Genomic DNA, 13,065 nt, shown 5'->3' with positions numbered 1-13,065 from the left:
TATCATTTAACCCCTTTATTTAAAGCTTTATGTTGATAATAATTTCCCTATGACTTCTGATTAAAAAAGCGAAAGCCCCTCGCCTCCCAATAACGTGGAAAGCGAGACTTACGACCATTTCAAGAAAGATCAACGAGATAAGCATGCCATGCCAGGCCCTCATTACGCGGTGGAAAGGAAAATCAAACGATCCATCAAAATCTGTATAGTACAACTTCATTTCATACCCTCTTTAAAAAGCCTCTAATGGTCGTAAACCTATCCCATCATTTTTAGGGTTTCTGTCGGTGTCTCTCCCTCTCTAAAATCCCACATCTACTACAGTAAAGCGAAGGGTTTCGAATTTAGGGTTTTTATTACTTTCCACGTGTTTTCTTAGAATTAGCCCCTCTGCTAAGTTTAGCGGTAATTTTAGGGCATCTTCCGCTAAATTTAGCCAAGAATTTTGGCATGAGACAGGCAGAGGTGACGCCCGTCCCTACACAAAATCGTAATAGTTTTGGCGCCTTCTCCAACCCTCTATCTAAATCCTTATCCAGAGCTGAGAAGAATCCTCGTCCGCTTATTTCAAATCTCCATTATTTTATCAAACATTTTTTCATTTTCTCTCTCCTTCCTATTGCTTTGCTTTATCTGCCTAAAACTTGTTAGCGGAGAAGCCGGACCACTGGTTCTAGGGTTTTATCCTTTGGGTCCCTCTGAATCCCATCTTCGGAATCCTTTAGGTTCTTCCAATGTCGTAATTTCATATATTGGGTTTTGATTCTTACCTCGATAAAGATATTGGGTTGTCGTTGAATTTCAAAATTTTGGATATTGGGGTTTGATTCTCCCCTGAAAGGCGGGTTTGGGTTTTGATTGTATTTTAAAGTTTCGAAGATTGGGTTTTGATTTTAGGGTTGTTATTGTCATGGCGGCTTCTCTATTTGAGATTGTGCAGAGTCCGAGTCTTGGAAATGTGGTGGTGGAGCTAGGGTCAGTTTTGGGTCCTCTATGGATTGCTGTTTTGGTTGGGTTATTGGTGGGCTGGGTTTGGAAACCAAAATGGGCGGATTCAGCTGGTTTATTGGTTCAACCAATTTGTGGTTTTGGCTTTAATTCTTTTTCGCGTTTGAATTCTCTGAAGGTTCAGCTACCAGATTGCATTACAAGGAAACATGATGAGAGAGCTGCCCCTGAAGAGATTCTAACCGTGAACTCTGAGAACAAGTGAGCTTTTGGGTTCCTTCGAATCTGTTCTCTATTAGAAAATTTATGTTTTTGTTGGTTTCCCTGTTTGATTTGTGTTAGTTGAAAGTTTCATAAAAAATTGCCCCTCTGTTATAATGCAGACTTCGGTTTCTATTTCTATCTCTAATTGTTGGTTGTGGGATGTTTGGTTTGTTGTTTGTGATTAATGTTAGGGAAAAATGATGGGCTTTTTCAATATGGAAGTTGGGTTCTACGAATTTGATTCAACTTTTTTCCCTAGAGGAAGTCAAGCCCCTTATTTTTTTATTTTTTTTTGAAAATATTAATCATAGTCAACTTTTGTGGCACTGTAACTACTACGATTGATAGTTATAGAAGTAAAAAAGTTTTAAGAAAATTACCTGCTTGAGGTTTTTCCAGCTTTGTTATTAAGGACTGAATGAAACCTTGGGTTGAATGGGTTGAACTGTTTAGGGGTGGATGACAAGCGTAAAGACAATGGGTTATACTTTTTATTTTGGGTTTTGATTGGGCTATTACTTGTTCTCTTTGACAATTGTTTTCACATTTTTGACTGAGCTTTTATTGTTTCTAAATCATTCTCTCTGTACTTGACTTTGTATTGTATTTGGTATTTGGCTTGTATGACTCTCCCTTACAATTTACTAGTAGATTACACCGTGAACCAAATAAAACAACTCTTTTGGTTTTTGAACAACTATCCTCTTTGTAGTGTGTACCTCGTCAAAGTGCAGACGAATAAAACACTTCTATTTCTCCATTTTGAAATTTTGTTATTGCCTTTTCCAGTTCATCTCAATCCAACCGTGATGAACCAGTTGTTACAACGGAGGATTTAGAACATTTATGCCAGCTTGTTGAGGTGAAGGATGGTGGTCCTGCATGGATACATATGATGGATCGCTCCACACCAACAATGAACTATCAAGCATGGCGTAGAGACCCTGAGGTAAGCTTAGAGATTTTCCATACACTATTAATATGGCTATTAGCTAATGTATGTGTCAAGCAAAAACTTCTAAAAAACCAAAAGATAAACTAATAAGAAAGAATGGCACGATAGACTAAATGTATGAGAAAGTTATGGTGTTGAAGAAGAAAGGTTTACAGAAGAATGATACAGAAGTAAGTAACAAATATTGATCCAGATTGAAAATAAACATTTGATGCAAAATCAAACTCACAGAAAAACAAAGGATCTAAAGAAAGCGAAGGAAACAGATGAACAACAGAAAGGGAGAATTAAGAATATAAAGAAGTTTAATGATAACTTCATAGAAATTAAAGAATAGAAAAAAGAAGAGGAGGGCAAGCACCATATATGAGATATATAAATGATATACGTGTTCATTGATTACTTACATAGAAATTCTTGATGGAAGATATGGAGGGAAAGTTGCATTACGAATTCTCATTTCCATTCTCTCTCTCATTGGAAACATTTATTGGTCTGTGTCAAACAAAAGATACATAGGACTTGTGACTTTGAGTAGTATGTACTATATCAATTGATTTGTTGACAAAAAATTGTGTTTATTCATGTGCTAGACTGCCCCCCCACAGTATCGTAGTAGAACAGTCTTTGAGGATGCAACACCTGAATTAGTTAGGGACTTCTTCTGGGATGATGAGTTTAGAGCCAATTGGGATGACATGCTTATATATTCTGCAACGCTTGAGGAATGCCCTGTTACTGGAACTATGATGGTACATTGGATTAGAAAGGTAAGATTATAGTGCTTGGGATTGTCTTGTCTCTCTTTTTTAATTTCCTAGATAATTTCTTCTTACATATTTTTCATGAATTGTGGCAGTTCCCCTTTTTCTGTAGTGATCGAGAATACATGATTGGCCGTCGCATTTGGGAGTCAGGACGGTCATATTATTGTGTTACAAAGGTGAGAGAAAATATATCAAAGTTTTTATTTGATACTGTCTAACATTGTCCTTGTGGTTTATTTTGTTCAAAAATGTAATTTCATTCATTATGACTCTTTTTCAGGATAGCCTAAGACCTCTATGCTTACTTTTTTGTTCTTATCCATTTATTCAAAATTTTTTTATCTGCAATTAGACAAAGTGCCCTTGTGGAAATTTTCCCTTGTGGAAATTTTCAAGTGTGTTGGAATCGCATATTGCATCTTTTGCCTACCAAAACTTAAAGAGGAGCTCTGATAGATTAAGAATGTATGTGACCATGAGGTTGGCCCTGGTTTGTTGTGGTTGCGGAAAGTGTCATCTCTTGAAAAATGATTTTAGTACTCAACTAAATTCTTTGTTATGTTTCTTTTTTTTGGTTTATGTATATTAATGAGAATCATTTGCTTACATTTGATGAGCCATTTCATTAACATTTTTTAGGCCGGGTTTTTACCCCAACTTGATGATGAGTTTAACAGGTTTCAAGAGATCCTACATTAGCTCCTAAAATGGGACATGTGCTTAGACAGTTGAAAGAGATTTTCATTTACTTGCACTGATAAGGAAATCGTTCTTTTGGGAGTTTGATTTGTACAAGTTGATTCCATATTCCTTTTTATTCATACAATGATTAGTACCTTGTTGAGTTTGGTGTGGTGGTTCTAATATCTTATATATTCTTTTATTTGGATCCGTGCGATCATACTCTTATTAGAAATGTTTCGACATACGTCCTGATATCTATTCTGATATGTCATTCCTGGGGATCCTTTCCAATGAATAGTCCTACGTCATATAGTAAATTTTTCCGTTGTCTCGATACCTTGAGTTTGACCATTTGACATTTTTTTATGATGTATTTCATTCTTTTGGTAGAAGAGCCCAACATCTTATATTTTCGAGTTATGTTGAAATTATTATACTATTAAGAGCGAAACAAAATCATAGAGTACAAGGAAGGATATAAAGAAATGAGACCTTTGGTCTCAATCAGTGGTCTGAAAGCCCTTAAAAAGCCCCCAAATGAGCCCAAAAATTAAAGGCTAATGTAAACTTTTTTTGTTAAAAATAATTTAAAATCAGTGAAAACTAAAATAAGTAACAGAAATAATTAGAATTTCACATAACAAATGATAAAGTCCAAACAGCTTAAAAAGAAAGATGAAATAGGATATGAAAGTTAAATTACTGAAAATTTTGATTTAGACCATAGCTATCAAGACTGGACTAGACCTCCCGGTTCGACTGGTCGGAGTGCCAACCAATGCTTGGGATGGTCCGATCCAAAGCAAAAACAAGGTTCGATAACGATCAAAATCAATGTTTGATTGATTATGGCCAAGCCGACCGGATGGTTTTGAACGGTTAAATAAGATAAACAAAGTTGGGCATTTTTTTAGTAATATATTTTATGTTTCTAAACTATTATTCATATTTTTCTTTTAGTTTTTGAAATTTGGTCCGACCGGTTCAAGCAGCGGTTGAACTTGTTTTAACTTAGACTGAACCCTTGACTGGTTCAGTGGCTTGTCCAATCCTTCCAGGTAACACTTATTTATACTTGAAGCATGTAATGAGAAAAGTTCTCAAATCATTATAAAAAAGACACATATAACATATTTCTAAATCATACTATAAAATTTGTATTTTTTAAGAGTTGTTAACAAGGGCGAGTTGGGTGTTTGAAAGCTCCTTGGCCATCAGAGGGCAAGTTGCTTGGCCAAGTCTGGGTGGACCTGGCTGAGTTTTTGAACATTGATTTCTGACTCTTATATTAAATAGAACATCCTATCCGAAATGACCCACCAAGTTCCTTGTCAATTCTTGTGAGCAATTGCCATGATCCCTTAGTAGCGACCATATCTAACTCCACCACCTGTACCCATGCCCAGTCAATGTAACTTGGCTCCGCATTCAAGTAATTTCTTCGTTGTTCTTTCTATAATTGTTTCATGTACAAGCTTGTCCCCTATAAAAAAAGAAAAATTCGGGCTTTGTATGACTGTATCATAAGAAGGGAGAGTCAGAGTCTTTCACGGAAAGTGGTTTGGATGGATACTCTCTTCAGTTAATGAAGTGCCTCTTGGGCTTATGCACCCAGTATATTAAGCATCAATTTCTCATGAAATTGGACATCCGCTTCAAAATTTAGAAACTGGATGTTGAAATGTTCTGTTCCTTGAGGTTAAGACGTTTCTAAAATCAGGGGATATTATATGTTTACTGCATAAGATGTCTGGCATTGTTGATTAATTGTGCATGTCATATTGAGTTATTGCGAAATCGAGCAATCTATAAAGTGAGCTCCAATTTTGGGTTCTTGTGATTTTATGTCATTTGTTATCAAATATATAACATGCATGCACGTCCATGCATGCATGTGTTTGTGATTACTTGGGCATGTGGAACTGACCCATTATACTTCATACTAAGTCTCAGTCATTCAGTTTGCAAAGAGAAAGTACTAGGAGACACCAACTAATTATTTTGTTTAGTTTCTTAGAATTTAGAGGTGCACCCTACTATCTGCACTGTTGAAAAGTTTACATGTGAATTTTCTATCAATCTTCGTGATGGTGCTTAAAACCTTCTCTCTCTCTCTCTCCAGGGAGTACCATATGCTTCCTTACCCAGGCGCAACAAGCCTAGACGAGTCGACCTTTACTATTCAAGTTGGTGTATCCGAGCAGGTAAAATCGAATTTTGTTCCTTCTCTTCACTGTGCTGAATTGAACTTAAGTTACCGCATTCATGTTAGCCCATATTGTTCCCATGTCTTTGCATATATGGTTGACCTCTTTTATCAATCTTGAAAACAGTGGAATCGAAACGAGATGGCCAACTTACTGCATGTGAGGTGCTGCTCTTCCATCACGAGGACATGGGAATCCCATGGGAAATCGCAAAATTGGGGGTTCGACAGGGTATGTGGGGGGCTGTCAAAAAGATTGAACCAGGCCTGCGTGCCTATCAAGCAGCCAGAAAGTCAGGTGCCCAGCTCTCTCACTGTGCATTCATGGCTCAAATCATCAACAAAATAGATGCCACGTACTTGGCATCCTTGGAATCCGAGTCCTTAGACACGGATATACAAAGCTCAGAAGAGAAGCCATGGGGCAGGAATATACCGAAGCTCTTGATTGTTGGAGGGGCTGTGGCTCTCGCTTGTAGCCTCGATAGAGGACTCTTGACGAAGGCCGTGATATTTGGCGTTGCGAGAAGGTTTGGAAAATTTGGAAGAAGGTTGTGATAGAGTGAGATTAGAACCAGAATCAGTGTAGAAACCAGAATCAGTGTCAGAATGTGCCACCTCCCTGAAGCATGGGTTTGCGAGAGAGATACTCGGTAAAGGCGCACCCGAATTTATTGCGCTCGTCTTTATAATGAGTTTTTCCATCCCCTTTGTTCTTTTCCTCCCGTAAGGGATGAGTGGATATTTTTTTGGTGTAGAAGTACCCATTGTTTAAAGGTAAAAGGTGATGTAATACTTGTAATCCTTGGAGCTCGTTGTGGACAATGCCAATGGGCACATATTTAGTCGCATGGAGTTTTGCGCTTCCTGCTATTCTTGCTTTTGTTTCTCTTCGTTGATGGTTGGATTCCTTAGTTTGCCCCAGTGGTTTAAAATATGGATCGGTGCTTCGGATGGGGCACCCTAGAAGCCCATCTGGATTGATGAATCGGTGATTCAAATTAGGAATCAATCAAATCGGTCGGATTCAGCTTTAAATAAAATTTAAAAAAATTATTAAAATTCATTGTAAACGTTGATTTTCAAAAATTCAATAAGAAATAAACTATTAATATCATTAAATTTACATTATAAAGAGAAGCATATAATTATCATGGATGAAGTATATCATTATACATAGACTACAATAAAGCATACAATTTGTAAAATACGACATTGTTCATCAGTTTAGACACATTGGTGTCATTGATTGAATTCACGCGACAATTCATTGACTTAAACTAAGAACGAATTATCCAAATTAGTGGGCATTTGACTATACCCAAATCCTTGAACGTTTGTGTTTTAATGTGCTCCAAATTCAAAATTCTTGAAGCTTTTTTATCTTTTATGCTCACCTACATTGTCGTGTTTTTCTTTACCCTCTTCTATTGGGATTTGGTATGTGAATAATTTGATTGGGATAAGTCTTAGAATCATCATCTCTCTCATTTTCCCTTATACCCCCTTCTCACTCTCCCTCATTAGGTGCAATACTTTCGACATCTCTAACGAATTGTGGATATGTTGTTAGACTGCTTCTTCTTTCATGTTGCCCATCACCTTCTTCACGATATTTCTCATCGATAGCTTAACACTCTCTTGTGTAACACTGACTCCTCTTCCTTTACTACCTATTGTTCTGCTATGTCTGTGACAAATATTGTGCCCAAGTTTATCGGCATGTAGTATTCAAGCTTCCTTCTTATAGGTCGCTCTCGGAGGTTATAATGAAGACTAGCTTATAAAACCTTTTCGAAACGAGCCGATTCCTCCGAGTAGTGTGCAACCATTGGAACATACTCCAGTTTCGCTCACACCTAGTAGCAGAACATGTCTAAGAGAGCACCTTAATTGCTATCCTCTTTAGGTGAGGTGCATCACTACCATATATCTCAACTAGATTAAAATGCAAAAAAGCATCGTACGGGCAAGAATAATTCATAAGAATAAAGATATGAAAGAACAAAATATTAATTAGTGGTTAACCTGGATCCATCTTAGTTCGAGAATTCCTAGGAAGTCCAACATACCTATACATAGAAAGCTAAAACAAAATATTTCATTTTAGTGAATTAGTTATTCCTCACAAATATAACAACTCATTGAAGTTCTTACCCAAATATTAAATATTACCTCTTATATTGCCGTTACCTGGTTTCGATGGCTTCTCTTTAGCCTGACAATAATGTATCTGACCCCTTCCATAATCTTGTGGGGATGTTCAGATGTCAAATAGAAAAATTTTGGGTTGAAGTAGTAACCTAGAAAATACATCGATAGAGAAAGGTTATTTAAATTTTCATTAAAAAAAATATTTTAGAATTAAATATTCTAGGGATATAAATATTTATTTACCCGCATAATGAATGGGACAGACAAATTTGGTGTTCCACCTTTCTATAATATTGATCACTTTACTAGTAAACTACACTTCTCACCGATAGCTGATTTGACCCTCTCGATACCTTCGTAAAAGATGCATGTGATAGCTTTCTTGTCAGCATCCACCATTCTTAACACTGTGACCAAATGGGCAGTGGCCTCTACGAGATTCGAACACCGACACTAGAACCTCCAATCTGTGACTATACCCTCCACTTTTAGCCCATTACTAGATTTCGAGAGGCAGTCGTTTGGCCACTCGTCGCTGGTAAACAATCTCTTCAATGCAGTTTGGGATTCCCGAATGGAGTCAACAACCAAGTAATCTATCGCAAAGCGGTGCTTGATTAACTCTTGTTTCTTTTTTTTTGACCAATGTTCAAAACTTTATTGATAGGCTAAAAGGAAATTACATAAGAAGAAATAGTAAGAAAATTAAGCCCAACACCCCCCTTAGCCAAAACATCAGCGACCCCATTAGGCTCTCGAAAACATAGGAGAAAGTAATAGTTAAAGATGTTGACACATCCATAATCAGTAGCCACAAAGGTCGAAGTTCCCAAGGAACAGACTGCTCATTTCTACACCATCTTATAATGTTTAATGAATCACCTTCGATAAGACAAAGTGGTGCCCAGATTATGGTGTATGAAAATAAGCAACCCTCTAAGTAAAGCACTCATCTCTGTAAAATTCGAAGTTGTCATACCAATTGGTCCTGCATAGGATAGAACAATGTTCTCAAAAAATCACGTATAACACCCCCAATGCTAGCCATACCTGGGTTACCCAAAGAACTACCATCAAAATTAATCTTAAGGCAACCCATTGGGGGGCAACCCACAATGCCTTAGGTCGATACTTTCTCACCCCAAAAGAAAAAAAGTTCGTAAAGATTGGCCGTGACATCCACTTTTGTAATACCCTAGCCCTCCTTGGTCATAGAAAGGCAAGACCAGATCGACTGCTTAATTAACTGAATCACTTTTTGGGGGGCAAAGCTAGACCTTCAAAGGTTCTTCTATTTCTTTCTTTCCATACTTCCCACATCAGCATACCTATGACAATCTTCCAAATAACTCTCCAAGTTTTAGGTAAAAAGGGATGAGAGAACTGAGAGAGTATCCTTGAGACCCTCTGCGGCAGCACCAAAGACATCCCAACCAACCTAAACAGCCATTGCCAAATCCCAGAAGAGAAAGGACAATGCATCATCAAGTGTGCAACATATTCACCATCTTGTTTACAAAGTAAACAAATATTAGGCAGATTTTTACCCCTCTTCATAAGGTTGTCTATAGTTAAGATCTTATGTTGTGCCACCTACCAAATAAAGCTTTGAACTTTATGGGGAACATGTCATTTTCAGATCTGAACAATCTCAGGGAAGGACCATCTATAACGATCATGGAAGAATAAATTGTAGCAAAACTTAATTGAGAAATTGCCATCACTCTCAATCTCCTACACCAACTCATCTACCGCAACTTGTGAGATATATACATTTTCCAACAATTCCATCAAAGCACACCATTGAGAGAAAATAACATCATTTAGCCGTCTGTATCCAAGATTGATATTCCAAAAGAACCCATGCCCTCTTTTTTCTTAGATTATTCTCTAAACAAAAATAAGATTTTAGAGTTGTTATATATAAATCTTGACATGAACCTCGTTGCCTCTAGAGTCTCCTTCACAATTTTGATATCATCGATCACCTCTAACATAAAATTGATGCTGTGTACAACACACATGGTCCATACTAGATACTTCATCTTATCAATCAACTTGCTACTCGCAGAAACACAAATAGTCATATTGACCATAATAAATTGGACCACATGCGTAAACTCCCACCTCCTCCACTATCTGGTTATATAGTCGTACCAAGAAGTATGTATCCTTCTTTTTCCTAGAGACGCCTTTGTTAGACAAGAAGACTGTATCTTTAGGGCAATAGGCCAAGTTAAGATATTTCTTCTTGCCAACTTTATTCAACCAACCATCACTCATGAGAATAATGCATGTTCTTGGCCAACCCTATTTATATTCTTCAATCTACTTCCTAATTTCCTCTACCTCTTCATTCGAGATCGATCCACTGAGCTTATATGCAGTCGAGGGCTTTACCTTGGGCCCGGCTCTCTAGATTGCATTGATCATAGGCAGAAAATATAGGATATTGACTGCATCAAAGGGGATCTTTTTATCATAAAACCATTTACCAACGTATCTACCCAATATGTTCCTTGTATCTTTCACCATGCCTTTGAGGGGCATCTGTTGTGACTTGGGTTTTGAGATAAATGGGTTTATGCACCATGACTGCAATATTGGTGCTCCTAGATAAGCCAGAAAAAATTTCCTCAATGTCCTGTACCTCTGGATACATATTGCCACCAACTCCCTCCATACATATTCTAGTTGAGCCCGCCATACATGCTCGAGCTGGCCCCGTCATGCATGCTCGAGCTGGACCCACCATGCATGTTTAAGTTGGGCCCGCATGCATGCTTAGCCCACCATGCATGCTTGGGCTGGGCCCACCATGCATGCCCATGTCATAACCACCATGCATTCTGAACCCGCTTTCCCTTTGGTATGTTTCGTGCAAGCTCATTCTTGTGGTCATCTCCAAGTTTTGATTATATTGCTCTTCTGGATCCATATCACTTGATAACATATATAAGCCAGCTATCTCCTTATCCATTATCTGCTTTACGACTTTTTTACCTTTGGTAGCCTTGAGAATGACCGCCATCTGCTTACTTACATTGCTAGGGACACTATTGTACACAAAGGCATAGTTTCAAGTGTTGATGGAACCTATGTACCCCACTACTTATCACTTTTTGGCAGTAATGACAAATAATTTTACCTTTTTTGTTGTAATCAAGTCTGACCCCATGTTGCCATGTAGGGTCTTCCCTGGATCTTACCATGTTTGACTGTTTTAAGATGTAAATGGTTAAAAATGAACCTGACAATTCAATTTGAAAAATAATCACCATGTGTAGTGATAATGTGTAGGGGTAGTTCATGAAGTTATCTTTGTTGTTAATGAAAAATACTTCTACTAGCAAATATATTTTAGTTCCTACTAGCAAAAATATTTTATTTATGCAACATTATAGATAAAAAAAGTTTGTATCAGCCAAACCTAGAATCAAGAAAGAAATAAATAAATTTACAATGATATAGTATCAATAAAAAATATATTTACAATGCCACTACATATAGACTCGTAACAAATCTTCATTTTGACGAGCATGAATTAGTTTCTACTGGCAATTTTTTTTTATTTATGCAACATTATAAATAAAAAAAGTCTGTATAAGTCATACTTAGAATCAAGAAAAAAAAATATTTACAATGATATAATATCAATAATTTTTTTTTACAATGATATAATCATTCACAATGCCACTATATGTAGACTCGCCACAAATCTTCATTTTGACAAGCATGAATTAGATCCTACTGGCAAAAAAAAACTTAGTTATGCAACATTATAGTTGAAAAGAGTATGTATAACCCAAACTTAGAATCAGGAAAAATAAATAAATAAATTTACAATGATATAGTATCAATAAAAAATATATTTACAATGGTATAGTCACTCACAATGCCACTACATATAGACACGTCACAAATATTCATTTTGACAAACATGAATTAGTTCCTACTGGAAAAAAAGATTTTATTTATGCAACATTATAGATAAAAAGAGTCTGTATAAATCAAACTTAGAATCAAGTAAAAAAAATATTTACAATGATATAGTATCAATAAAAAAAAATTAAAATGATATAATCATTCACAATGCCACTACATGTAGACTCGCCACAAATCTTCATTTTGATTAGTATGAATTATATCCTACTGGCAAAAAAAATTTATTTATGCAACATTATAGGTGGAAAGAGTATGTATAAGGCAAACTTAGAATCAAGAAAAAAAAAAAAAAAATTTACAATGATATAATATCAATAAAAAAAGTTTACAATAATATAGTCATCTATAATGCCACTACATGTAAACTCGCCACAAATAATATTTACAATAATATAGTCATTCACAATGGCACAAATAATATTTACAATGATATAATCATTCAAGATAATATAATTATAAAATATGTATCAAGAATATACATACATTTTATGTATCAACATACCTTTTTTGCATTAACAATTTAACAATAAAGTTGAAAAATATAAGTTAATTTCTCATGATAATCAAAACTTGGTCACGATTTTTCAGAAAATTATGTTTTTCCAAAAAAATTGAAAAAATACCAACAATCACGATTTTTCAAAAAATTGATCACCAAAATTTAGTTAATCACACAAATACCACCAATAGTAGTCTGAATAACATTGTTATCCTCAAAACCCCTTTGAAATCATTCAAAATGATGCCCTAATTTGGCTGAAAGTTTCAGTTTGGCGGACTTTTGAACTCTTTTTCTAAAAACGCAGTCACAACTCCATTTCTTAAAAACGCGAGCAATTAAAATTGGTTAATCCCACAAATTACACCCAAAATCATACGAAGAACAGTATTAACTTCAAAAACCCTCTGAAATAATTCATAATGGTGCTTTAATTCGTCTAAAATTTATAGTTTGGCAGAAAAAAAAGAGCCCTAACTGTTCTTGAAAAAATCGTGACTAAAAATAAAATATCCACCTCAAATTGACCAAAAAAGATAAAATGAGATACAATTTATGATCAATAACATTATAAAGTACCAAAACCCTTTAATATGAAGAAAATATTTGCTAAAAATCAATTGTAATCGATTAAATAATAGAA

General features: G+C 35.9%; 1 protein-coding gene across 1 annotated transcript; it reads left to right on the top strand.

The window, feature by feature from the left end:
- Positions 1–661: 661 nt before the first annotated feature.
- Positions 662–6,697, top strand: CP5 (Polyketide cyclase/dehydrase and lipid transport superfamily protein). Its single transcript, XM_006840537.4, has 6 exons — positions 662–1,209; positions 2,002–2,161; positions 2,761–2,937; positions 3,027–3,110; positions 5,741–5,822; positions 5,952–6,697. Exons 1-6 carry the CDS (start codon positions 911–913, stop codon positions 6,380–6,382), a joined length of 1,233 nt encoding a protein of 410 aa, XP_006840600.1. The 5' UTR covers positions 662–910; the 3' UTR covers positions 6,383–6,697.
- The last annotated feature ends 6,368 nt before the right edge of the window (positions 6,698–13,065 follow it).

The sequence above is a fragment of the Amborella trichopoda genome, chromosome 9, assembly GCF_054954075.1.
Source record: "Amborella trichopoda isolate Santa Cruz 75 chromosome 9, AtrichopodaSantaCruz75HAP2 v2.0, whole genome shotgun sequence".
NCBI classification, from domain to species: domain Eukaryota; kingdom Viridiplantae; phylum Streptophyta; class Magnoliopsida; order Amborellales; family Amborellaceae; genus Amborella; species Amborella trichopoda.
Note: the sequence above shows the minus strand (reverse complement) of the source record. Positions and strands in the feature narration are given on the sequence as shown.

Bases quoted from the DNA above. Each gene is read 5' to 3' on its own strand.
- CP5 (XM_006840537.4), top strand. From the start codon at position 911: ATGGCGGCTTCTCTATTTGAGATTGTGCAGAGTCCGAGTCTTGGAAAT. The intron at 2,162-2,760 runs GTAAGCTTAGAG...TTCATGTGCTAG, and splicing joins CATGGCGTAGAGACCCTGAG to ACTGCCCCCCCACAGTATCG. The intron at 3,111-5,740 runs GTGAGAGAAAAT...CTCTCTCTCCAG, and splicing joins CATATTATTGTGTTACAAAG to GGAGTACCATATGCTTCCTT.